Here is a 27,308-nt window from a genome sequence, read left to right on the forward strand (position 1 = left end):
CATCCCTCATAGTCAGTGATCAGCTTCTCTGCTCTACCTTCTGGAAAATCCAGGTCTTTGAGCCTTGATACCTCTCAGCATCCAAAAAATCTTGCAAAAATCTTCTGACTAGCCCTGTTCCTTGTTTCTGATTTGAACATAGTGTTTGTTGGGTTTTTTCAGCCTCACCCTTCACATTCTGAGCTCAGTAATCTCTGGGGACTGTGATTGGTTTTCATCTTTGGGACAATAAGGAGAATATTGTGTTAATAGAAGAAGAGAAGAGAAACTTTTTTAGATGTCACAATTAGATAATGATCACTAGGATTTTAAAGTTTTCTTCTAAATTCTTCTTTGCTTCATCTCAGCCACTTGTGATCCAATGACTGAAACCATTTTCATCACCCCTTGTATGATGAGCACTTCTTTGACTATTGCATTTCCTCCAGGTTTCTTTTGCCTAATTCCTGTTTGATTTGAAGATAACTTTATTTTAGATGACATTTTATTACTTTAACTTCCTCTTTTAGGAAAGGATTTTTTAATTTCAATCTTTTTTTTTAAGATGTCAGTGTGTATTTTCTGCCAGCTACTTCTGTAACTGACTTTATACAAAGAGCTCTGGCAGATTCATCAGCCTCTCATCTACCTGTTGAGACATTTTGATTCATGAAGTGGCAGTTGTTGGCAGGTGACTGCCAAAGTGTCCAGGCATCCTCTGCTAAATTGTCCATATCTCATAGGACTAAAAACCTTTGAGTAATTCCACTTGCATTCTGTCACCTTTGATATGTGAGACTATTGTGAGAGACTTCCCAAAATCCTCAGAAACACCAGTGTGATGCTTTGTGTTAGGTAACTGAAGTAGGAAACACTGCTACCAGTAGGATTTTATGGGTGTGCCAAATCCCTTCAAAAAAGTTAAAAGCAGTGCTGGATTGAGCATTAATGTGATGATTCAATTTTTAATTGAGTAGCCTGAGGAAGAAGTGTAACATAAATTTGTAAGAAAATCACTGAAGAGGAAAGGTTAGGTAGAAAAGATTGTTCTTCAGGAAACAATTATTACATAAAGGATCCTGAGAAATAATGGGTCAGAAACCACTGTGAGCAGTAAAATTGTCCTCTAGTCTGGTTTGAAAATGCTAAAAGGTGCTTTAATTTGACCAACTAAAATACTTCATGTTAAATGAATTGATTTTAGTTCAGTTATAGAGCACAGATTTGTGCAGCACACTGCAACAAGTTCAAATTAAATAAGATAGAACCAGATGAATATGAATAAAATGTTAGGAACCCACACAAAGCCATTTGCTACAATTCAGCCAAGGAACACACTTGTGAAGGAGTCTGGAAATGAAATGCCTGAGTCTCCAGTGTGTCCTTCACCATCCTTGGCACTGCCTATTTCCAAATTGAGAAAAAATAATGTCACTAAGGCAAGACTTGAATAAATTTGGGGGGCAGGGAGGGTTTTTCATGGTCAGTAGGTCTGTTCACATAGGGAACAATGGCATCTGAAGGGGAGAGCAAGCACCAAGCTTGAAATTATTTTCACTTTGAAGGGGGAAGGGTAGAATTGTAAACATGTGTCTGTGATCTAAAGAGAAATCCTTGAACCTGTTACTGTCATGCAAGCTGCAGTTGTTTGTGGAGTGTGACTGATGTCCAGTAGAATGTAAAATATCTCAAGCTGAAAGGCCTTGGGGATATCATTAGAAAATGTCAGTGTCCCCCTCAGGATAGTCAGATAGGATGTCAAGTGTCACTTTGCCTGATAGTAAAGAAACTTTTCCTTTGCATCAAAGGAGAGCTGTAGAAAATGCATTTTTCAGGATTAACTTAAAACATATAATTCACTGAGCATGCTTGCTGCATTAGGTCATCTGTTTGGGTATGTGGTAAGCAGACTGGGCTTCTTTTTCAACAAAGGAGGTTCACCAGTATCTCACAGTCTTCTGGGACATTGAATTTATTGGTTGAAGTAAAGCTCCTCACCTCTTTAAAAAGCTTTTCCTTACAATGATCATACTGCCTGAAAAGCACCAACCCAGCACATTGCAAATTAAAGCTTTTTCTCTCTGCCTGTTTTTTTGGAGCCCTACTTTGTACACAGTGTTATTTGATCATTCTTACCCCAGGCTTCCCAGACATCAAAGCACAGTTTGAGACAGAACTCGGTGCCCCACTGAAACACGAGCAGAGATCTACCTGTTTGATTGGGGGTGCTCTAATTTATTTTATTTTCTGCCTTGCTGTTTGCCCCCTGTGGGGGCTGCCTCCTGTGCATCAGATCCACGCTCAGCTGTGGTTCCTCACAGCCCAGTTAGCAGAGAGGGCTCCTCCTGCCTTGCTAAAATCTGCCTCCTCCTGGGGATGTTCAGGAAGGCTGCCCAGCTGATATTGTCATTTCTGGGGTTGATGGTTTGTGTTCATTGGCTGCCTTGCAGTGTAATGTTTCAGAGTGGGGTATTAATAACTCAGCGCTGTGTGAATATTAAAAGAGGCTCATATGTCTCAGTTAGGAAAGGGGATTAATGCAAAAATGCTTTTTTAAGAGCAGAGCTATGATGTGGAACCAAATCCAGACTAGTGTCAAATAAGCTGATGTGGCCTTTCTCAAGTTTTGGGTTTGTTAAAGTGCTGGGTTATGTCTGGAGCTTTCCAGACAGACAGAGGGGCTTCCCTGAAATGTGCTGGGCCTCTCCCTTTCCACCTTTCAGTCTGGTGAAGAAAGGAGAAAACCTAAGTGGGGAGGAGGCAATGGCCACATGATAGCTCTGCAATCAGCTGCTAAAATCCTTCCTTTCCTCTGGAAAGGTGGGTAAGGGTGATTGTGCATTTGGGGGATTAAGTACAACAAAATTACCAAAACCAGTACCTTAATCCTGTTTCTCTCTTTCTTCTCCCTTCACTCCATGCTTTCCATTCCCTGCTATTCATCCCTTTTTTTATGTATCTCTTTTTACTCATCCTCACCCTCCTGTGCCTCCATGGGACTCTGGTTTGTGCTGTGGGCTCCTGGCATGCACACAGCTCACCCTTTCTTTCTCCAATCAGGATGGCGGCCTAGTGGAAGAGCCCACTACTTCACCATTTTTGCCTTCACCAAGCCTGAAGCTCCCCCTTTCAAACAGTGCACTCCCTAATCAGACCCTGGGCGGGATTGCCTCAGGGCTGGGCATGCAAAACTTGAATTCTTCTAGACAGGTAAGGCTGTTGGGGGAGATGCCGAGGGGAATTTGGCTCTCTTGGAGTAGCTGCTAGTGCCTGTCAGCCTCTTTCCCCAGGAAAAACAGGTTTAAGCTGGAGGTGCAACAGCTTTGTTCATGTGAAATATCAGAGAGGAGCTGCCTGCTGTGTAAATGTTTCACCTTACAGGACATAAAAAGCAGTGTAGTTGTAATTAGCCTGCTGATGACACATATCCATCCAGAAGAGACTGTAGTGTTGTGGATTGACACCCCTGAACCCTGATGTGGCTCTGCCTTCATTGATAAGAAATCTCTTTTTTTGAGGCATTGCTAATTGTCCCAGACTGTAAGGCAGTGAGATTGCTCTAATTCATCTTTCCTGGCTGGTATAAATATTCTGTGATGTCATGGGGGCTTCTTTATTCCTGTTCCAAGTGTCAAGGCATCTCAGAGTTTTAACAGGTGGCAAGAAAGAAACTGAGCTTCCAGCACCTGGATCAGGTAGAGCATTGAGTTAAGGGGGTGTTTTGGCCCCTGTGTAGAACAGGTGAGAGGGAAAGAAAAGGAGAGGAGATGAAGGGGGTGAAAACTGAAAACCACCATGAGAGTGAGAAGCCAGTAAGTACTGTTGATTATGACAAGGTTATTTTTGTCATCAAACTGAAGTCCCAGCAAAGATATGAAATAACAACACAGAAAAAATTCATCATTCTGTTGTGGCTCTTTATTATGTATATTCTTTTAAAGTCAGTTTTTTAAGGCAATACTTGTCCAGCACTTACAGCCCATTAAGCACAGCTTTCCAAAGCAGTCTCCACTAATAGCATGTCCATTATCAGTAGCTTTATAAAATGACTAAGTAAAAAAACTGCTTAGCCAGCTGGAGGATGGGGTTACTGTGAGTTTAATGCCTCCATTCTCCTGTCCTTTGCTATACAAATATAAACATTTTTGGCAAGCACTTTTGATTGTTCATCTTGTGACCCTCTAGGGTCCTGCATCCTTATAAAAACCATCTTCAACTTCAGCTGCTTTTTGTCCAGGCAACTGTACAAAGTTTTAGGGGTTTAGGATGTTGGGTACACGGCAGTGCTAAACTTTGTATGTGCTGGTCTCTTGATTCCTGCCTGTCATAATCACTAAGAATAAAGCCTGCCCAGACAAGTAGCACCCAGGTTGTGTCACTAAGTGCCTGTGTCACTGTTGTCCTGCTGCAGATACCGAGTGGCAATCTGGGTATGTTTGGCAATAGCGGAGCAGCACAAGCCAGGACCATGCAACAGCCGCAGCAACCGCCAGTGCAACCTCTTAATTCATCCCAGCCTAGTCTTCGTGCTCAAGTGCCTCAGTTTCTATCCCCTCAGGTCAGACAACACCTCACTCATGTTTTCCCTTTCCCTGGAACTCTTCCCATGTGCTCTGTCATGCTCCTGCCTGCCTGTGTCTGTGTTATTTGTTTGTTTCCTAGGCAGGGAGATGTGGCATGGCTGAGGTGTTCTCACATGCATGTCATATAATTAGAGCATGTTCTCATGCTCCTTTTTGCACAATGGTGATTCTGAGGCATTTATTCTCATCTCTTTTTTTATAAATGAACACTTGAGTATGGTTATTATGATTGTATTAGAGCCTCCTGCTAATTTTTTTGATAGTTCACGGTGGTAATAACATTTTCCAGCTGATGTGACTCTTATTAATGGCTCACACAGTTGCCACTGTTAGAAGTAAATGTACAATGTTTAACACTCTTCTCTCCTTTAGGTTCAAGCACAGCTTTTGCAGTTTGCAGCAAAAAACATTGGTCTCAGCCCTGCACAGTTAACCTCGCCAATTAATAATCCTCAGCATATGACGATGTTGAACCAGCTCTATCAGCTGCAGCTGGTAAGTTAAAAGACGTGGCAGATAAGCTGTAAATCAGAATTGAAGGCATGAAGATAAAATAGGAGAATGACTAAATTTTTAAATGACATGACAGATCTTCAAAACAATCAGCTGCTGATTTCTTTGGTAAAGTTTCTTTTTAAAGAAGCACTGTAATTTTTTTTTTTGCCTCAGGCTTTATAAATAGTCATTTGTGGAATAATTATCCTTTACAGCTGATCGGTGGAACTAAAAATCAGCTGTCTTCCTACTGGTGTGAATAACACAGTGTGTTCTCAAACAGCACTGGCCTGTGTGTTACATGTCAGTAGAAAGATTAAACTGGACGCATGTGTCACAACAGAACGAGAGAAATCTTGGCAGTGCTGGTCACCTGAGTTACCTACAGAACTTCTTCATTTGCCTCACTGAAAAATAAAGCTTAGGGTGAATTTCCTTTAGTTAATGGAGTGTATTTTAAACATGTCATGTGATAAGAACTGCTTACTTTTGTGTACTTTTGCCATGTTTGCACATTTTACATCTGTATTTTTAATGCATATGAGAATACTTAATTGCATTTTGAGAATATTTTTAAAAGAGATATTGTAAACTCAGTACTGGCCAGGGTTAAAAATAAAATTACAGATGGCAAATTAGTTCAGTTGCTGATCTCAGTGTGCTAGTCAAACTCTTTTATTCAGAGTTTGATACTATTACTCATTTCTGATTATTTTCTCTAGTTTTGAGGAGCACAGCATTATTCTCATAATAATTGAACAGTACCCAGCTACTTGAAAAATGCCTATACAGAATTCCTTTGGATTTTGAATTCATCAAAGTGTTTCAGAGAAACTTACCTTGTAAAAGAATTTGCTGTCAAGCCAGCTACTTGAAAATTGTGGATTTTTTCAGGAATAAAGCAGCACAAGTGATTTAACTGTAAAGTGTTGGCAGAACTCAAAATGGCCAAACCAAAAATAACAATTGGTTTTTATTATATATTTATATGGTACATGGTATATTTATTAATATACTATTTGTATAATATTATAAACTTCTATTTTAATTTTTGCTTTGTGTTACAGTTATTTCAGAAACAAAGCAGGTTCCTCTCTTTAATGACCACTTTTTGCCATATGGACTTATTAGTTGCTTTGGTTTTAAAAATGAACACGGGACTTAAATAAATGCATTCTAAAATGCATTTGCAACAGGATTATTACTGTTGCTTGGTGGAGTGTTTTGAGAGCACTGCAGAGTTGGCCTTTTCTGAGCTGTGGTGCAGCAGAGCAGCTGGAGGGAGCGTGCTGAGGGTGCTGTGTCTGACTGTCCCTGTCCCCACAGGCGTACCAACGTTTACAAATCCAGCAGCAGATGTTACAGGCTCAGCGTAACGTTTCCGGACCCATGAGACAACAGGAGCAGCAAGTAGGTGTCCCTGCCAGCTCAATCTCTGCTTCAGGGGTTGGTTTCAGTAGCTTGAAGAGGCTCATTGACATTACAGCAAAGCAGCTAAAGCATCCTTAAATCAGGGATGCAGCGCGTGGCTGGAGTGCTGGGCAGGGAAGTGCTGAGTAAAAATAAAATAAAAAATAAAGCTTATAATGAAAAAATAAAAATAATCTACAACCTTGCTGGAGGAAAGCTCTTCAGCCCTATACACAGGCAGTTTGTATTTGTAAGGAGATGCAGTGTGTTATCTCACTGTAGGGAAAGGCAGAGAAGTGCAGTGTGTTTGTGTGGATTGCCCACTGCCAGGTGTTTGTTGTTGCAGCAAAGCAGCTAAAGCATCCTTAAATCAGGGATGCAGTGCGTGCCTTGAGTGCTGGGCAGGGAAGGTGCTGAGTACAAATAAAATCAAAAATAAAGCTTATAAATAAAAAAAAAATAAAATCCACAGCCTTGCTGGAGGAAAGCTCCTTCAGCCCTTTACACAGGCAGTTTGTATTTGTAAGGAAGTGCAGTGTGTTGTTTTACTGTAGAGAAAGGCAGAGTGTTTGTTGTTACAGCAAAGCAGCTAAAGCATCCTTAAATCAGGGATGCAGTGCGTGCCCTGAGTGCTGGGCAGGGAGGGTGCTAACTACAAATAAAATCAAAAATAAAGCTGATCCACAGCCTTGCTGGAGGAGAGCTCTTCAGCCCTTTGCACAGGCAGTTTGTATTTGTAAGGGGATGCAGTGTGTTGTTTCACTGTAGAGAAAGGCAGAGAAGTGCAGTTGTTTGTGTGGATTGCCCACTGACAGGTGTTTGTTGGCTCTCTCCCTGCAGGTTGCACGTACAATCAATAACATGCAGCAGCAGATCCAGCAGCACCAGCGCCAGCTGGCCCAGGCCCTGCTTATGAAGCAGCAGCCTCCCCCTCCACATCTATCTTTGCACCCCTCTGCAGGCAAATCAGCCATGGATAGCTTTTCACCCCATCCCCAGGCTCCCGGCCTTCCTGACCTGCAGACCAAAGAGCAACAGTCTTCACCGAACACCTTTGCTCCTTACCCTCTTGGTGAGTGTCCTCCTGCAGCAGCTCCTCACAGGGAGGCCATCTCTTCCAGTCACACCTCAGTATTTTGCTCCACACTGTGACAAATACATCTATCTATATATATATATCTATATCTATATATATATATCTCAATATATCTCTATATATCTCGGTATATCTCTCCACATCTCAATAGATGTAGATAGATATATAGATGTATAAGTATAGATATAGATATATATAGATAATATATAGATAGATTATATATAGATAGAGATAGATATAGATATATCGAGAGAGAAAAAATATATCTATAAATATAATTTTTATATATATATATATGTTTGGTTGGGTTTTTGTTTATTAAATAGCACTGAAATCACAGAACAAAATCATGCCTTTATGGTAGCTGTATCTGCTCATCTGTATTCTGCCTACAAATATCAGAATATTTGCCTAATTAACTACTTTTGTATCACAGAATAATGAGGTTGGAAGAGACCTCTAAGATCATAGAGTCCAACCTAAGCCTTATGTTGCTATTTAGGAACTAAATATAAACAGCATCATGTTGTAAAATACACAAATGTCATATTGATAAACAGGAATATCAGCTGGGAAAATGTTGTGCAAAGTCATCTTTCTGCTGTAGTCAGCACTGTGAGGGATCAGTTTTGGTCAATATATTTCAAGAAATATGTGGATCAGTTTGAAGGAATGCAGAAAGATTATAGTGGAGGTGATTAAATGTTTCAAAAACGCAACTGGTAAGGAAAAAATAAAATCCTCTGCTCAGAAGTCTAAAGAGAAGATTTAAGAGACATGCAAGAATCTTCAGAAATGTAAAAGAGAGCTAGGAAGACATTTTCTTGCATTTCCTAATGCAAGAGGTAATAAACTTAAGTTTATTAAAAGATCTAGACATTAAGGATCACTTGGCTTAAGCAGAGTAGAGTACTGGAATAAATAATTTAGGAAGTTCCTGAAATCTTCACCAGCATTTTGTGGTAGGCTAGACATAGATCTGTCAAATATGATTGAAGTCAAAATAATTGATTGGGCCTGGATACAGAGGGAACAGAGCAACCTTTCAGACCTGTTTGCTGTGTGATTGTTTGATGTATGCTACAGACATCCTTTCTGACATAAAGGAATTAATTTAATCTCTTTGTGACTCTCTTTATGCTGAATACAATAGCATTGCCAAGCTTTATCTGCCATGCAGCAGTTAAGAAGGTAATTCTGACTGCTGTGGTGAGCTGTTGTGGCTGAGAGCATCAGAATGCAAAAAAGAATTGTGAATTAAAGGCCTAAGTCTGAGAGGTTCTTATGATATCTCAGCTTTCTGTGATCTGCTAACATTCAGGATTATATATCAAGAAAGACCCAGATTCATGTCACAGAAGCATTTCAAAATCATTCCCTTAATAACAGTCTGGGTGATTCTGTTCTGTGTATACAAAATAGAAACCAGTTAGTGCAGAACCTGCTATGAAAAACAGCTGCTGTTTTTCTGACCTTTAATTGGTTCCTTTTTTGGGGGATTTTTAGCAAAATTAAGTGGCAGACATCGTGGGGGGATGCTGGGGAGACAAGAGGAGTATTTTGGGTTAGCCATGGAGTGGTGCAGACTGATTTAAACTCAACATTCCAGTGCATTCTTCCAAGGCAAGTGAAGAGACTGCAAGTAGAAATACTGACAGCTTTAAAATATTATCCCTACATCTTGTTTCCCTCCCTTTTTAGCAAGGTTTTAACGTATTCTGAATTTATAGGAGTTCTGTTAGTGTTCCATAGAAGCAAAAATTCTTGAAAATGTGCATTGAAAATGCCATACATGCATACAGATACCTGAAAATCAATGTTGTGGCTGGATTTCAAAGCCAGCTTTTCAATCCTTCGGTGTCTGATGGATTTCTAAGGATCTCTTTCCCCCCTCAGCTGGACTGAACCCGAACATGAATGTAAATAACATGGACATTACTGGTGGTTTGTCAGTGAAGGACACTTCTCAGTCCCAGTCTCGCCTTCCTCAGTGGACACACCCCAACTCAATGGATAATCTGTCTAGTGCTGCTTCTTCTCTTGACCAGAACTCCAGCAAGCACGGTAATGTCCCCTGACATTGTCCCCCCCATGTCCCCCTGCCTGCCTGGCTTTTGGTGATTCCAGCCACAGTGCAATTGGAGTTATTTCTCTCGTGTTCCTTTTTTGTGTAAGTGCGATTTTATAGATGATTTCTGCAATGAAGGGCTTGCAGCTGTCACTCCCTGCATGCAGTGTAGGAATGTATTTTTCATGTGTTGAATTTTGTTGCTGAGAACATGGAGTTCAAGTAAAACAAGCCTTTACTGTTGGTAAAACAAGTCCCACAATCTTCCCCTTATTCCAGACCTGCATACCTTCAATCCAAAAAAACTTTACATTGGCTTTCTCCCACAATTTTTCCAGTATCATCAACCTTTCCCTGTGCAAAGCATGATGGATTACATAGTTACTCAGCCTAGAGTTAGGGGCAAAAAATTCTTACTTTGCCAGAAGTGATTGCTAATCTGTTTGAACACCCTTATCCTTAACGCCTCCAGTCTCCTGAGCCAGTTATTCCTTTATTTCCTGTATCAAATTTATTCTGTTAGAACATGGGGCTCTCTTAACTTTATTATATCTTGGATTTTATTCTGAGCAGCATGAATTACTTCTTTTACAGCAGGTTTTTATTCTGCAAGTAGCTGCACTGCTACTGCCAAATTGTTGTTTGATAGTTTGTAGGAACATGAGAACAGCCATTTCAAATCATCCATCCTGTCAGCGCTGAATGCCTGGGGAAGGCTGAGATGAGGGATATTCCTTGGTATGCTGCCTCAGCAAGTTCCTATTTACCAACAGTGTGATAATTTGAATTACTTAGTCTCTTTTTGGCAGGAATTTAATGCAGAATTCTTTAACTTGAGTATCTAGATTGTACCAGCAATGTGTCTCTCAGCTGTAATCCCTGCTAAGGCTTCAGATGCCATTAAGCTTGGCTTACCGTGTTTGCATTTTAGTTTTCTTTTATCTTTGTAATACAAAAAGAAAAAAAAGGCAAATAATAACAAAACATATCCTGCTGAAACTCCATCCTTCAACCTCTGTTTGGCTCCTTGCAGGTGCTATCCCTGGAGGTTTGAGTATTGGTCCTCCGGGCAAGTCCTCCCTCGATGACTCCTACGGCCGCTATGATCTGATGCAGAACAGTGAGTCTCCTGCCAGCCCACCTGTAGCTGTTCCTCACAGCTGGTCACGTGCCAAATCCGATAGTGATAAGATTTCCAATGGCTCCAGCATAAACTGGCCACCAGGTAACTCAATCCAAAGCCTTGCTGTTGGGCTGCTGTCCCTCAAACGTGTTGTTGAGTGCTCCTGATGTGCAGGAATGTGGCACTCACATTCTCTGCAAAAATCCCTTTGCCCAGGAGTTTTTTCTTGGGAAGCTGAGAAGCCTCAGAGAAAAAAGAAAACAATTACTATCTCTTTGCTTCTGTGTGTTTTGCTTGTCTGGAATGTGTTTGGAGATTGTTTACCCACAGGTGATTGTTCCATTAGTTTCTAGTGTGAGTTGTTTTCACTCTTTGGCCAATCAGGGCCAAGCTGTGTCAGGACTCTGGAGAGAGGAGTTTTCATTATTATCTTTTTAGTATATCTTATACTAAAAAGATTTACTATATACTTATAAAAGTATATTTTCTGTATTCTTTAGTATAGAATAGTATATAATGTTTACTTGGAGTGTGTTTGGAGATTGTTTCATTGGACTCCAGTGTGAGTTGTTTTGACTCATTGGCCAATTAGGGCCAAGTTCTGTCAGGACTCTATAAAGAGTCAAAAGTTTTCATTATTATCTTTTTAGCATTCAGTAAGCATCCTTTCTGTATTCTTTAGTATAGTATTCTTTAATATAATATAGTATTATAAAATAATAAATTAGCCTTCTGAGAACCTGGAGTCAGATTCATCATTCCTCCCTTCATCAGGGCACCCTATAAATACAATACAGAAGCTCTGGAGAATTACAACCTGACACATTTCCCTTTTTGTTGTGTTGGAAACAGAGTTTCACCCAGGAGTGCCATGGAAAGGACTGCAGAATATTGATCCTGAAAATGACCCCGATGTTACTCCTGGCAGTGTTCCAACTGGGCCTACCATAAACACCACGATACAGGATGTGAATCGCTATCTGCTCAAGAGTGGAGGTAAACAACAAACTGCTTCCACATCTGTGCATCATTTCTTTTCCCTTCCAAGAAAGGGTTGGCCTCATTTGTTACAGATTAACATATTTTTTGCATGTGCTCCTAATCTAATAATGCTTCTGCTCAGAACTGACACTGAATATCCAGAAATAATTGTTTTAAAAGGAGGGATTAAGAAGTTTCTTGTTTTCCATGGCATGTAAATACTTTTATATTGGAAAAGGCTGTGAGATGTAATTTAAACTTCTGTGGTCGCTGGAAGTTTTTCTGACCTGTATCACAAGGTTTTGAACAATATTTTGCTCTCCACACTGCCCACCCTCCTCCATAGTTAGTGAAATTCTCAGAAGACTCAATACAAAGTTCCACAGTTGTTGCTGAGACAGCAGGCTTCTGGTACATTAATTAATTGTAGCTTTGTTAGAAGATCAATAAGCAAAATATAATAGAACTGGTTTATCTCCAAAACCATAAAAGAAAAAAAATGGGAATTGACTAGTAAACTAATATTTCCCAGTGCTGTTTCCATTCCTTTTGTCTTGGCAGTGCTTACTTCAGAATAAATTCTATAAAACAAGAAAGGATTGTGACTGTGCTACTTGTTAGCCACATGTACTGGAAGTTGATCAAGGGAAAGGTGGCTTGGTTAATTGTGATCTGAGTGCCAAAATAGCCAAGTTATCTGCACTCTGCCAGAGCACTGCAGTTGGCACAGGAATAGCATAACCAGGCTGTGCAGAAGGACCTGTCAGGAGTAAAAATGTGGGGTTTGTTTTAACAGTTACATCTGTGATACCAGCACAGACTGTAAATCTGTGAACCCCTTGAAGTGGGGGTCCAGCTCTGGGATTGTTACCTCAGGTAAGGGCTGTGAAACATGAGGGAAAGGAATGCAAAGTGTTGATTTTGGTTGTCTCTTAGCAAGAAGCAGCCTTTCTTTCAGCTGAAACTTGAAGTATTTGAGTAAGGTTGAATTAACTTGAATGACTCCAGAGTGCTTTCAAGGGAACAGGCAGGTTTGAAGTTATAAAAAGAAAAGCTGTAAAATGTTTAATTCAGTGACACTTCAAATAGAGTTCACCCAAGAAATACTCTTCAGGCCAGAAGCCTAAACCTACAGAGCTCTCCCTGTAAAATCAGATGATATCCACTACAGGTCTTGCTGCTTTAGAGAAGGAACATGAGCTCTGTTGGTGCATAATCTGCCTGTGGAATGAAGAAATAACTCCTCTCCTTAGAGAGGGTCAGCAGAGATGGTCTTAGCAGAAGTAAACAGGCCCTCAAGAGGTCAGACCTTCTGAAAAGCAGTGCCTCTGGGGGGTCAGTGTGTGCTTTTTTTCCTCATTAGCTTTTTAGCTTGGTAATAATAGAATTTTAGTAAGAACTATAGTTGCAGAATCTGTTTCTTTATGCTTGTATAACTGCAGCCTGAAGCACAGAGCTTGTGCTGACTGAGCTGCTCCCCAGGTAGAGGGTCAGGCTGTGGGGTGTGCTGTCCTTGCCCTGTGCACTTAAAAGCAGGTAAAACTTCAGCTTTTGGGTTGATTTTTGCTTTGCCCTGTTTGCTAGTGAAGCTTTGAGGGTCAACTTCTATGAGCTGAGAGTTGTAGCCACGAGGAATCAGGACCATTTTCAGCTCTGTGGGCCTTTGAATCTGCTATAATTCCATAGTTCCTGCCTGGGAATAGATTATTTCCAGACAAGGCCTGATAGAGAATTCTGTTACCTTCAGCTGATGTCTGTATCAGTGTCCCTTGGAGCACAGGGAGTTTGGTTAAGGTGAAGTTTGGTTGGTTGCTGTTCCAATGGAAAACAAAGCCTGTGGTTTTTATTGAGCTGTGAGGGATGAGATTGTCCTTTTACTTCCTCCCTTGTACCTCAACACAGTGCTCTTTTCTACAGAGCTCACCTATTATTAGTCAGTTAAAGATGTTTCAGTATCACAGCCCATCTCTGTGTGTCAGGAATGATAAGTCACCCAGGATACACACTTGATTTTGTTGGTGGCTGAAGAGAATACTTCCAGCTCTCCTGGTTTTTGCAATGAAGATTTTTGATTTTATGTTCAGTTTCTTTCATTTGCTGCCAGTAAGGAAATTGTGCATGGGCTTAGATAGCTGCTCAGATTGTAAATGATTTACTGAGGTGGTTTTGTGCTATTTCATTTATGTTATCAGTTTGAGAAGAGATTGCTGAAATATATCTTTGCTTTTACCAAAAGTCTGCAAAAATTTAAAGATACTTGTGGGCATTAGGATGTAGGGGAAGTGTTTACCTTGAGTAATTTAGGACAGATCACCCGTGGTAAGAGGTTAGTTTATCATACACATCTCTGCTCATTTAAACTTCCCATTGCCTAAGTCAGCTGGCAGAGGACATTTATTAATGAAGCCTGTTCCTCTGAGACTAAACACTTTAACACTGACTTTTTGAGTCATGTGTCTTAAAGGAAATGCAGAATTTACCCTCTGCACTAGAATTGTTCCTGTGCCAGCTTGCTTCTCTTTCCTTCTACTTTATCATGCTTCCAGCAACATTTCATTCCTAGACTTCAGAGATCAGGCTAATTAAGGAGAATGCCTTGCATGGTTTGTATTTGCACATAAGAGATTTGCTTATGTCACACCAAACATCATTATGCCCATCTTTCTTAGTTGCTTCTCTGCTGGTTCTGCAGGGTCATCCCCAACATCATCTCAGAATGCCACGCTGCCTTCATCGAGTGCCTGGCCGCTTAGTGCCTCCGGCTACAGTAGCTCTTTCAGCAGCATTGCATCTGCACCTAGCATTGCAGGTACGGCCTTTCTGCTTCCACAGCTTCTGCATTCCCAGGAAAAGGCCCTAGGGAGTGCTTTTCCAGTGCTTACAGGAGTGCTGCCCCAGGCACAAGTGTGTTTGGAGCCCTGTGCTCTCCTGGCAGCTCTGCGGTGGGGAGTGGTGGATGGTGAGCCTGGGATTGTGCTGAGGAAAAATGGATTTATTCCCGCCTGGTGTCACTCTGGCAGCATGATCTTTGTGGGAGGAACACTGCCCAGGGCCTCAGCAGGAGCAGACCCTTCCAGGAAGAGCTTATGTGAAATTTGTGTAAAAAAACTCACTGTTAAAAGTGAAACACCTTCAGCTCAGAAAAAGCTTCAGTAGTACCTCCAAGGGGTACTTTTTGCATGGCTCTGAGGTTTGGGTTTGGGGCTCTTGAGTGTCTTTTAATAGTCAGGCCAAAGCCTGATGCTCCCCTATATGAGTGAGCTAAATAATTTCCTTTTCTTCAGTGCCTTTTAATAGTCAGGCCAAAGCCTGATGCTTTCCTATATGGGTGACCTAAATAATTACTCCATTTTCTTTACTGAGCTCTAAATTCTGGAGCTACTTTTTGCAGAACATGGAAACTTTGCTTGCAAACTGGCTGCCTAAATATGCAGTTTGTCCCATTATAAAGTTGTGTTGGGCTGTATAGATGGATTAGATAAGAAAATGCTGATCCACTGAAACCCCTCCACTTCTCTGAGGGTGCAGCCTCTGGGTCAGGCTCCAGAATGCAAAACAAAAATAATTTGTTTGGGATGTTTTCTTCCAGTGAAAGGAAAAGAAAGGAGTGGCTTGCTTTTCTTTATCTGCAATGCATTTCTGCTTTATTTTCTGCCTTTTTTGGTTGTTTTTGCAGTGTCATCTAATGTTTGTGTTACCCCATGACAAGTAGTGACATAGCAACACCTGGCCTGTGGTGCTGTGCCTGTCTTGGGGGCTGCTCTGAGCTCTCAAACTCAGACTTCCTCCTCTCCTCTCACCATTTTACACTCATTAATGTCCTCATTGTCATTGTCAAGTTATTTCTGTTGCTACAGTTTGCCAGAAGATGGGAGAGTGGTTGCCCTTTCACTTAAATTGTTATGATTCAATATGAAATAATTGAGTTAAACGATTTAGATAAATGGAGTCAATTTGGGGAATGTGTGTGTGTATGTAACTGAGTCTGGGATTTTGCAACTGGTAAATTTGGCTTTGGGACTCATAAAATTACTCAGTGCCTGCCTGATGTCTTAAAGCACTGAAACTTAAATCTGCCAGTTCTGGTTTTTAAAAATTCACAAGATCTTTGCATCGTGGACTTTATCAGACCAAATATTTTCTTATTCTGTGCAATCAGCATTAAAACATAAGGGCAGCACAGTCATAGCATCTTTTGCTGGGGCAGAAGATGCAGGATTTGTGTCCCTTTCAGTCCATTCCAGCCCTCCATGTGCTGCCAGTGCTGCTAACAGCTGGACTGTGCTGTGACAGGGAAATTGGGCTCTGATTGCACAGCACATGTTGGTATCAGGAGGAAAGGCTAAAGGTGAATAAAGATTTGTTTTGTTACTCATTATTTAAATCAATCCAGTCTGAATGCTGTAATGTGTCTGCTGTTCTTGGATTTGTGTTATTTTATAAAACTCTGAATTGGCAGTTACAGCAGTAAGAGTTTGAAAACTGATTAGGGAAGGAGTAAGCAACAGCAGAAAGTTATAAAGACTGAAGGGTTGTGGTGTGGTCTGATCTTCTGAAGACTTAGTTTTTCTCAAAGATACTTGGAAAAAGGAGTATAGGTTACTTCAAATATTCAGAAATGAAGTTTTTGTTGGTCTTTGATCTTTAGAATTTTAATAATGCATCAGCAGAACATATGGATATACTGAATTCTTTTTATTAGGTAAAATGAGTTGTGCAAGAAAAAGTGTTTAAGTCCTGTTAAACCTTTGAGAGAGACAATCTTGAAGTGTTTCATTATAATTTTGGTGAAATCAGATTTCAAATACCTACATCCATTTTCTGGACTTGTTTCCATCTATCATCTTTACCAAGAAAACAACACAATAGATTTTCAAAAGGGAACTTGCATGTAGCAGGTAGTGTGAGGTTCACTAAACACAAAAGCACTGAAAATTGTGAACAGTGGTTTAAGTAGGGTCAAATATAGGATTATTCAAATTATGTTCAATATAGGATTTGTAGGACTAGATGGTACAGAAAGTTGTTCTTTTCCTCCTGAGAAGCTGGGAGGATGTAGCCCAGGATGCCCATTGGTGAAGAACACCCCAATGTACACTAAAATGTTTTTCTGTTGCAGGTAAACTGTCAGACATCAAGTCCACGTGGTCCTCTGGCCCAATCTCTCACACCCAAGCCTCTCTGTCCCACGAACTCTGGAAGGTACCCAGAAACACTACAGCTCCAACCAGACCTCCTCCAGGCTTAACCAACACCAAGCCATCCTCCACGTGGGGTGCCAGTCCCCTGGGCTGGACCAGCTCTTCTTACTCCTCTGGTACTCACTGCTCTCTTTTCTGCCTTCTTTTCAGCATTGTTTGCTTCTGCTCTGCCTGTGAGGCTCCAGAAACCAGAGCTTTAACACAGCTGCAGTGTTCTGTGCTGGGGATGCATCTCTTGTCTCTTTATTTCACTTTGAATAAAATGAAGCATCTTTCAGCTGGTCATGGTGGTGATTTTACATAGGAATTGCCCAATTTCTTTAACTGCCAACTAGGATTTTTTTTCTGCAGTTCCTTAATTTCTAAAAATGTCTTTCAAACATGTGTCCTCTTCTGTGGTGTGATCTAAGACTCCAAGAGGAGCCTGTGGGATTTAATATGAAACACATGGATGTGAAGCATTTAGGACTTGATGGCATTGCAGGGCCCTCAGGGAATGCCTGAATTTTTTCATGCAGGCCCCTTTTTTGATATGCCTTTGTTTGCTTTAATATTAATATGAGAAGCCATGGATCTGGCTAAATATATATATCTATATTTAGATATCTCTATCAATATAAATATAGACACATATGCAGATATTACTTCTATTTTATAAGGCTGTTTTAATAATTTGCTTACACTAAGTTGAGAATTAAATGTTCTTTCCTCTTCCTGCCATTTATTTTGAATATTTCTTCATCAAACCCCCACCTGGAAGGGCAGATAAAGCTGCTCCCAGGATTCTCTCTGGAGCACCCACAGGATGCACTGTGACTCTCAGATGCCACTCATAAATATTAAGCTTGTACAGCTTCTTATTGTAAAGCCCCAGGCTGAGGTTGTTAGGGCAGGTTTTGTTGGTTATGTTCTTGTATCTTCAATCAGGACATTGTCAGTGCAGAAATACCTGTTTTGAATAAGTCATACACATTAATCTGTCATTGACAAGAGAGCAGAGTGCTGCAGTGCTATAAAAATCTTTATTAGCAGGCAGCAATCTGAGCCTGGACATCAGAACTGCTTTTAAAATGTGTCTTCCAGATTAATTGTAATGCATCCTGAGGATCCAGCTTGTTGCAGTGCCATACCTGCATCTGTTAGTTGCTCAATATTTACTGTGGGAGTATGAAAAATGCCACAGATCTTTGAAAAGTAACAAGAGCAGCTTTTCATTCAGCAGCCTTTCCTTCCAAGGGAGGCAGTAAATCAAGATGTGAGGCAACTGCTGTAGGATTTGTTTTCAGCAGCACTCAGTCTTGTTAGTGTGTTGTGATTCTAGGTAAATTTTCTGTAAGGTGCTCTCCAGAGACCTTGATCAAATGTTTTGTTGTGGAATTTGTGTTGCAGGTTCTGCATGGAGTACTGACAGCTCAGGGAGAACAAGCAGCTGGCTGGTTCTTCGGAACCTCACCCCCCAGGTAACTGCAACTGTACAAAACTGGCCAGGAAAAAACACTGCAGTTTAAGAGATGATGAGAACAACATTTAGCAGCCTCGGCCATTTGATTCATTTGAAAGAAGAATAATTATTCTGCATATATCACCTGTCTTCTACAGGGAATTTGTTAAGTTTTCAAAGTGCTGTCAAATCAAGTATGAATTTTCAAGCCTGTAATTAGTCATTCAGTGGGCACCATTTCTGTGTGTGTAAGTTTGGAGGTGAATGATGTTGTAAAGCACAGACAGAGATGTAAAATCTGATTTTCCTATGGGTTTTTTGGGTTCTTCTCATATGTCTATCACATCCTCTATTTGTCCTTCACGGTGTCATTCCAAAGGGAGAACATGAGCCACAAAGCCTTGGATGCAGACATCCAAATTAATCTTGGGGAAATTCTAATTACATTTATGAAGTGTGTTTTCCCTTTGACTTATTTCTGGATTTCTATGGATGTCTAATGATAAATATAACTTGTATAACCTAAATTGAGATAATTTGTACTCTGGACTGTAGGGAATTTTTAAAAAATCAGGATATCTCCCTCAATGAAGAGAGCAATAAGTGTATCATTAAGTACTTTCATTGTATTCACTCTTTAGCTTTTAAACACTTGTAAATTAGGCATTTAAGGTAAAATGACAGTACCACAGATAACCTGTTGGAACCCTGGACGCTAAGAATTTTAAACTTTCTGTACTAAAAGGCACAAACCCACTAGAAAATACTACATTTGATCTGAAGCCGTAAAAAAAGCTTCCAAAATTAATTAATAGCACTGGGATTATGGGTGTGTAGTTTAATTAAAGCGTGAAATATCACCCATTTGGGAGAAAATATTTCTTTGGAGAAAAGTGGAAAAAAACTTGTTTATTAAATAATAAAGCTTTAACAATATTAAACAATAAAACCTAAAGTTTAAAACTTAAAGTTAAAAACTTAAAGTTTAAAAACTTACAGTTTTAAAATAGCAATATATAAAAAACAAAATAGAAGTTTTAGGGTAGTAACCAATCCTTCTTCTTCACCTTCTTCTCCATAGTTTTGGGTAATATAAAACAAAATAGAAGTTTTAGGATAGTAACCAATCCTTTTGCTTCACCTTCTTCTCCATAGTTTGGGGTAATATTTTGTAATTAAACAGAAAAGTCTGCACTGTGGACTTGGAAGGATTAATTATTGAGTTAAAAGTAAAAATAATTTAAGTTTCATTTCTTAATGAGATAATTTAGCCTTAAAAACCTTATACAGAAAAATAATTAACCATTTTTTAACTTATTAGTAAATTACTATAGAACTCACAATTTATAATATGGATAAAAATAATAATATGGATAATAATAAATAAATATGGATAAATAATAATAAATATGGATAAAAATAAATATCTAAGTCTAAACACAAAAGACCATCTGAAACCCTTTAACCCCATCTTTAAGAGGAGCAGAAAAGAGCCCAAGAGGCAGCAGTAACCTTGGTGCCCTGTTCCCTGCAGATCGATGGCTCCACGCTGCGCACGCTGTGTCTGCAGCACGGCCCCCTCATCACATTCCACTTGAACCTGACCCAAGGCAATGCTGTGGTCCGATACAGTTCCAAGGAGGAAGCAGCCAAGGCCCAGAAGTCTCTGCACATGTAAGTTCCTGCTCCATCTTTCTTTGGTTACAAACCCAGAAAAGATTTTCTTAGGCGTAACCAATCACTAGGTAATTCAATCTTGGTTTTCAAGATTACCTAATGAGAGAGGGAAAAGTGAACTGGGGCTAGATACTGAATGAGAGGGTGTTAAAAAACTTTATTCAGCATAAATAATTGTCATGGTGCACCCTAAGTCCAGCTAGGTGATACCAGGGCTGTGACAGATCCCCCATTTGAGCTCTGTAGAATCAAAAAGGCAGCAGCACGGGTCTTGGGGTGACTTTATTTGATGGTAAAACTCCCCAATCCAGGGTCCCAGGACCCCAAACTGAGGGCAAACAACAGCTTATAAACAGGGAAGGTCTCAGGGGAGTATACAATCTTTAACCAATCTGAAAACTGGGGGTGGAACACAAGGCTGGGGAATACAATGTGTAAAGCAATGAAGGATTTCAAGGGAGGAGAACAGCTTAAATAAACTAATGGGGTTTCAAAGGATACAAAACTGACAGGGAAGTTTCTAAAGGGAAGGGCAGGTTCTGAGAAGGATTGACATTTAATGGAAGGAGGAGTAAGGAAGGTTCTGGGGAAAAAAGTAAGGACAGGGGGGGTTTGAAACTTGGCAGGGAGTGGTCAGGTAACAAACAGAGAAACCGACACTTAACTGAACTGAATAACAAGAAGGGAGCAATCTAATTTTAGAAACATAATATACAAAACGGGGGGCTTTGTGCCACTCCAAAGACAGAGGGGGGACAATACAGAGGGATTGCAGAACCACAAATTAAACAGTGAATATGCCAAATAAAGAAAATGCACTGCAACAATAATATCCTCAGTTAGGACTTGTCACCTGTAAGGCCACAAAGAAGTTGTAGGACATGATGAGGATTCCAAAGGAAGCTCAGGGAGAGCACAGGACAAGGTTTTAGCTTTAGAAGGAAACAGAGAGGGTAAAACAATGCTAAATAAGGAATTGTTCATGGTGGTCGCCTTTTTTTTAAATGAGTTATGAGAGAAGTATAAGATAACAAAATCTGCTTTTTAGGAGTTTTACAATCAATGGCACTAATTGGCATAAGTGGTAAAATCAGTGCCATAGGGCAGGATGAAGAATACAGAGAGTGATGTTTCAGGAGAATTACTTGGGTATTTAGAGTTGGAAAGCAATTTCCTTTATCAACAGGTTATAGAAAGTACGGAGGCAGTGGGAGCATCATTTGGCTGGAGAACTTCTGTCCTTATTCCTGAAGAGAATTGAGGCTCCAGGATGTGTCAGTTAGAGGAGGTGGTCTCCACATGTGTGGATTTGGGTGTTTGTGGATGTAGGAAGGAGGATAGAAAACAGGACAGAGCAGGCTTGGTTGAAGAGATGGGATTGCTCAAAGTGAGGGGATGTGGTGGGAATTTTCACCTTGATTGCAGCTTGGGGGAAGGTGGATTCCTGTCACAGAATTGATTGGGTTGGGGGGACATTAAAGATGATCCAGTCCCACTCCTGCCATGAGCAGGTGTCACTATGGGACATAAAACAACACAAATGCTACACACCCTGCTGCTCTCAAGGTGAAGAAAAGGGAAGTTTATTTTCTGACTCCAACATTTATAGATTTCCAAAAGTGACAGTGGATTGGAGGGTGACAGTGCCACCTCTCCAATGACACTGGACAAACCAACAGGCCAGCAAATTTCTCCTCCTCCATAAAAGAATGCAAAACAAGAAGTTATTTACAGGAAGCGTGTGAGAAGGTTCATTGCAAGAATGTAAACATCAGAAAATCTTAAAAAATCAGGGTGACAGGCAGGGACACCTCCCACTATCCCAGGCTGCTCTAAGCCCCATCCAGCCTGGCCTTGGACATTCCAGGGATCCAGAGGAGGCTTCTCTGGGCACCTGTGCCAGGGCCTGCCCACCTTCCCAGGGAAGAATATTTCCCCCATACCCCATCTAACCCTGCTCTGTGTCAGGCTGAAGCCATTCCCCTTTGTCCATAGTCTCTCTCCATGTTCCCTGGAGGCTCCTTCAGGCATGGGAAGCGTGCAGTTAGGTCAGGAGTTAGAACTTCCTGACCCTTCCACTAAACAATCTGAATCGCCCCCCGAGACAACCCCCAACACCACAAACAAAGTCAACACCAACCTTCAGCCCCCAATCAAAAGCAACCCCGCTCCCTCTGAATAAAGCATGGCCACCCCACTAGAAGGGCTCTGAATAAAGCATAGCCACCCCCTCCGAATAAAGCATGGCCACCCCACTAAAATGTGATTGGACCAACAACAGATCCCTACTATAGTAGGGGTAGTAACCCCAAAACACCCCCTATAGCCCCACCACCACAACCAACCCTATCCCAAGGCCATAACCAACAACACCCCAGTTAGCCCAGGCTTCTGGGTAAGGATCCGCTGCCAACGACACTGAATAAACAAACACTACCAACATCCCCCCTAAATAAACCATAACAAGCACCAATCCCAATCCCCTCAGACATTCCTGACAGAAAGCACCCTTTACACCTGTCTTGGTTTGGAAAGACAGGAGTCTGCTAAGGAAGGCAGGAGCCTCCCCTGAAATGGAGAATATAAACCCTCCCCACCCCTCCAAATTGCTATAAAATTTAAATTAAGGGGCTCTCAGGCAAAAATATGGGAGCAGGAAATAACAGGTCTTTAATGGGGAAGAAAGAAAATAAAAGGATAAAATAAACAATGCAGTACACTAGAACAACACTGACAGAGTCAGAGCCCAACCTGACACCCTGTGGGTCAGGGTGCTGGCAGCAGTCCCATTGGAATTGTGGCTGCAGCCCTCCTGGAGTATCAGGTGTGGTTCTGTTGGACCAGGGATCCTGTAGAGAAGGATGTATTCTTCCTCTGAAGATCCAGTGGAAGAAGAGGCAGCTGCTGTTCCACTGGTGAATCCAGTGGAGAAAGCCGTGCTGGTGTCTCAAAACCTCTGGATTATATCTGGGTAGCAATGCTTGGCTCCTCCCTCTGGGCTCATATCTCCCAATGGGATGTTGTAGTTCTTATCAGCCATGCAGGGACATTCCATAGCTGTTATCAGCAACGTCCCCTCCCGAGGGAGGAGTGAATGTGGTCAGTCAGAGAGAGATGAGGCAAGCTGCCCACTTGACAAAAGATAATCTGCCACACCGATGGTTATAGAAAACATCTTGCATTGCAATCTGGAACAACACCTCACACCTTGCTCATCCCCTCAGGTGTGTCCTGGGCAACACCACCATCCTGGCGGAGTTTGCTGGTGAGGAGGAGGTGAACCGGTTCCTGGCGCAGGGGCAGGCGCTGCCGCCCACCTCCAGCTGGCAGTCCAACACTGGATCCACGCCCGGCCGCCTGGGCTCCTCGGGCAGCTCCCACGGGCTGGTGCGCCCCGACGCCGGCCACTGGAACCCCCCGTGCCTGGGGGGCAAGGGCAGCAGCGACCTGCTCTGGGGGGGGGTGCCCCAGTACTCCAGCAGCCTTTGGGGACCCCCCAGCGCCGACGATGGAAGGGTCATCGGGAGCCCCACGCCCCTCAACACCCTCCTGCCGGGGGATCTGCTCAGCGGGGAGTCCATCTAGGAGACACGGTGGAAGTAACAATCATCAGCACTAAAGGAGAACAGAGAATTTAAAAAAAAATTAAAAAAAAAAAAAAAAATTTAAAAAATGGTAACCCTTTCCAGTCCCGGGCTTGATGAAGAATCCAGCTTTAACCCATGAGACTGGCAGCCCTCCTTAGTACCTCTGTCCAATATTGAATCTGAAACTGCAGAAGTCCTTGTGAACTGTTCCTGAAACAGTATGGGCTCCTTTGGTCAGTGTCACATGCTAATGACAGGTTTTACTTTTTTCATGGCTTTTTTTTTTTTTTGTTTTGTTTTATGTCGTCTTTTTATGTTTGTATGGTGATTTTTCAAAACCAAGTATAAAAGCTGCTTAGAATAGGTCTATCATGAAGGGCACTTTTCAGAATTTGGGCTGGAAAGGGTTATTTTATCAACTTGGGGGGGTGGGAAGGGGAAATGAAAGCCTATTTAAATGAGCCTGTGACTATTATGCACATTACAGAGGCGGACCCAATAATCAGAAAGGGTGAAGTGTGATATTTTACCATTGGTACAGAAAAGTGACGATTCCCAGTGACAACTCTGGACTGTACAGGTTGAGAGGGGGGGAGGGAGGGCAGGGTTGGGGTATCTCTGTGTCCACTACTCCCATGGATCTGCCTATGCACATTACCCTTGTTTCATTACTTTTTCATGTCATTTTTTTAATCCCAAAAAATATAAAAAGTAAAAAAAAAGAATAAAAAAAAACAACAAAGAAAGAAAAAAAAATACTTAAAAAAAAAAAAGCAACAAACCATATCAACATGCAAATACTTGAATCCAGCAGGCCAATAACAAAATGTGAACACTTTCTGAGTTGAATTATTACACTTCCAGGTCAGCATCAGTACACAAAAAACAGGCTCTAAGAATTTTGTTTTTTAAAAGTTCAGACTCTATGTTTTTGTTGGGACAGATGTGAGTGTGAGTGTGTGAGTGTGTGTGTGTGTGTGCCCACGTGTGGTTTAACTCAACGTGTGAAGTTTTTTCCTTTGGTTCAGTATATGCTTTTTATTTGCTCATTGGTCAAATGTTTAATTGTTATTAGCTTCTAACTTTGCACTGAGTGTCCGCAGCCCTTCTTGTAGCTAATCCTGTAATGGTAAAAACACACAAAAAACAAAAAAAGACAAAAAAAAAAGGAAATTTAAAAAAAAAAAAAGGAAAGAAACTGATAGAAGGGGCCGGCGACAATTCACGTGTAAATGTTTACTCAAGGACTCTTATTGCATTTTAAAATTACAGTGTGTATCTCTGGAGAATAATATGTATATCTACCTTTAGCGGCTTTTTATTGTGGACTAATGCAAGAAAATTATTACCGGAGTATTGCACCATTTTTCCATTCGGAATATAAAGTTTAAAAAAAAAAATACTCTTGTTGAACTGTGGCCATAGATAATTGTAAAGAGTTGATAGTTCCCTTGCAAGCAGGAACAGAAACAAGCACTTGGACATGAGTTTTGACTGCTTTTGGAGGAGCCAGGAGTTTTGGCTCCCACCTGTTTACAGACCTTTTTTTCTCCTTCAAACTTTAAAATAAAAAAAAAGGAATTTAAAAAAAAAAAAAAAAAAAAAAAAAAAAAAAAGACTTCCATCGTAAAGAAAACTATTTTCAGAATGAAGATATGCTACTTCAGAGCTCTGGGATTGAACAGTGTTGTTGTATTATCCTTTTCTTTGGCCATTGCTGTGTACTATTTTTGTTGTTGTTTTCCTCCTCTTCGTCAAAGTGGCGAAAACTTTGTGATCACTATCTTGCACATGGTGGAAGATGTCTCAGGAAAGCCGGGTTTCCCGAGGAGCAACTCCACACCATTTCATGTATTTTTAAAACCCAACTCCTAGCACTGAAGATATTATTAAAAAACAAAAAAAAAAAAAAAAAAAGACAGTAAGAAAGAAGAAAAATACCTAATCTAATGTGTAGCAGTTACATATTTACCAAATAATGGACTCAAAAGAAATAGATGTTTGAAGAGTGCTTTATATATTAAAAAATCGCTTTATGTTTAAAAAAAGATCAATGTTTTTGATTGTTTTGAAAGGAAGAAAGACAATGGAATAACATACACTTCAAGTATGTTTTAAAAATTATATGAACATTGTGCTCCCTGCCTGCTTGGATCAGGAAACTTGTGCATTACATTTTTTTTTTTTTTTTGGAAGATTAGCTTTTTAATGGTTTTATCAGATTTAAAGGGTCCTGCAAGATTGCAAATTAACAAAAGCTGGTTTTATAGAGGATCATGAACTATGCACAAACTGGGTTCAAGACTTGTTTTTTTTTTTTCTCCTCAAGTTTTAGTAGTGTATTTAGCTGAATAACCTTTCCTCAGAGTAATTGCATCTCATTGCCATTACACGCCTCCTACATATATATTTTATATATACATATATATACACACACACACTTATATAAAATATGTATGTGTGTATGTGCGTGTTTACATACAATTTTCCATGCTGAAGTTTAGCATTGAGTTGTAGAAAAACTCCTGATATTTTCAAATTGAGAATGAAAATTTCTGTTGGATGGGTTTGGGGGGTGGGGGAACGGGTGGGTTTTGTTTTTAGGGGCTATTTTTTTTTTTTGCCTTTCCTTTTGAATTAAAGATGTCTGTAACTCTGAGATTAAAAAGAAAACCAACAATTGTGGCTTTTAATGTTTATTCTCCTCATAGAATGTGATTGTTAAAAGAACATGCACCGAAAGTTGCTTTCAAGAGTACGAAGATTCTTTGAAACTTAATAAATTGCAGTTTTTTCTTGGCTGTTGAAATAATGTGTACTTTTCTTTTATGCAGGGGATACTAAATATATATATATTGTTTAAAATGTGAAGGTATTTCATGGAAGGAGTTTAATTTTGAATGAGAATGCTGTGTACAGACAGGCAAAGCCCTCCTGTTGTGGTCACCCCTCTGCTCTCTGCTGGTGACACTCATGAGCTTTTCCATCAACGCTTTGCACATCTCATCCAGGAGCAGCAGAACCCATTTTTGCCTTCAGATTCTGGGTTTTTTTTCTCATTTATCCCTGTCTCCAGTAACACAGTAGGTGAGTTTGTTACCCCCTCCAGCCAGGCTGGGGCTTCCCCAGCTCCTCCCCAGTTGCTGGCCCTGGATGTCTCTAAATGCCATTTTAGAGATCTGATCTTTTTGAGGTGAGCAATAGCCCTTAAAAAGGGGAGAAACAGCAAAATATTTTCATTACAGCTCTAATGAAAACATGTTCTTCATGTTTGGCCTTGCAGGGTTTGAGTTTAGGAAGATGTTCACCACTTGAAGGTTCTTTTACCCCAAAGTTGTCAGTGCAGGGCTGGGGGTTCATGGAGAGATCCCAGCCTTGCTCCATTCCCTGGGGTTTCTGCCTCCCCCAAACCAGTCCCTGAGCCCCCACTGGGGCCACTGGTGCTGGGGGTGGTGCTCAGCAGGCTCTCAGGGGTGTGAGTTTGTCCAGAGGAGCTCATTTTCCCCATCTGTTTGGGAAGGAGAATCTGGCATGAATAGCTGAGGGTTGTTCCAGCCCTGAAGCACCACCCACGGTTACTGGGATTGTCCATGAGCCAGAATTGCCAGGAAAGACCCAGTGGCAGTTGGGTCTGAGTTGTGCTGGCAGATGTGATACAGTCAAAATA

At 40.9% G+C, this 27,308-nt stretch overlaps 1 protein-coding gene across 10 annotated transcripts in view; it reads left to right on the forward strand.

The window, feature by feature from the left end:
- The window catches only part of TNRC6C (trinucleotide repeat containing adaptor 6C), a 105,102-nt gene extending 79,848 nt beyond the window's left edge, over nt 1–25,254 (forward strand). For 4 of the 10 annotated variants that reach the window (XM_030962217.1, XM_030962224.1, XM_030962219.1 and 1 more), the window contains 13 exons: nt 3,016–3,189; nt 4,391–4,537; nt 4,935–5,057; nt 6,384–6,467; nt 7,308–7,539; nt 9,460–9,627; nt 10,665–10,856; nt 11,607–11,750; nt 14,428–14,544; nt 16,855–17,052; nt 18,326–18,396; nt 19,912–20,051; nt 23,279–25,254. In XM_030962217.1, the coding sequence (XP_030818077.1) occupies nt 3,016–3,189; nt 4,391–4,537; nt 4,935–5,057; nt 6,384–6,467; nt 7,308–7,539; nt 9,460–9,627; nt 10,665–10,856; nt 11,607–11,750; nt 14,428–14,544; nt 16,855–17,052; nt 18,326–18,396; nt 19,912–20,051; nt 23,279–23,639 (2,151 nt within the window). In that variant the 3' untranslated portion in view covers nt 23,640–25,254. The remainder of the gene's footprint in view (nt 1–3,015; nt 3,190–4,390; nt 4,538–4,934; nt 5,058–6,383; nt 6,468–7,307; nt 7,540–9,459; nt 9,628–10,664; nt 10,857–11,606; nt 11,751–14,427; nt 14,545–16,854; nt 17,053–18,325; nt 18,397–19,911; nt 20,052–23,278) is intronic. The other 6 variants (XM_030962220.1, XM_030962225.1, XM_030962221.1 and 3 more) reach the window with 3 other exon arrangements.
- Nucleotides 25,255–27,308: the final 2,054 nt, after the last annotated feature.

Source organism: Camarhynchus parvulus, chromosome 18, assembly GCF_901933205.1.
Source record: "Camarhynchus parvulus chromosome 18, STF_HiC, whole genome shotgun sequence".
NCBI lineage: Eukaryota > Metazoa > Chordata > Aves > Passeriformes > Thraupidae > Camarhynchus > Camarhynchus parvulus.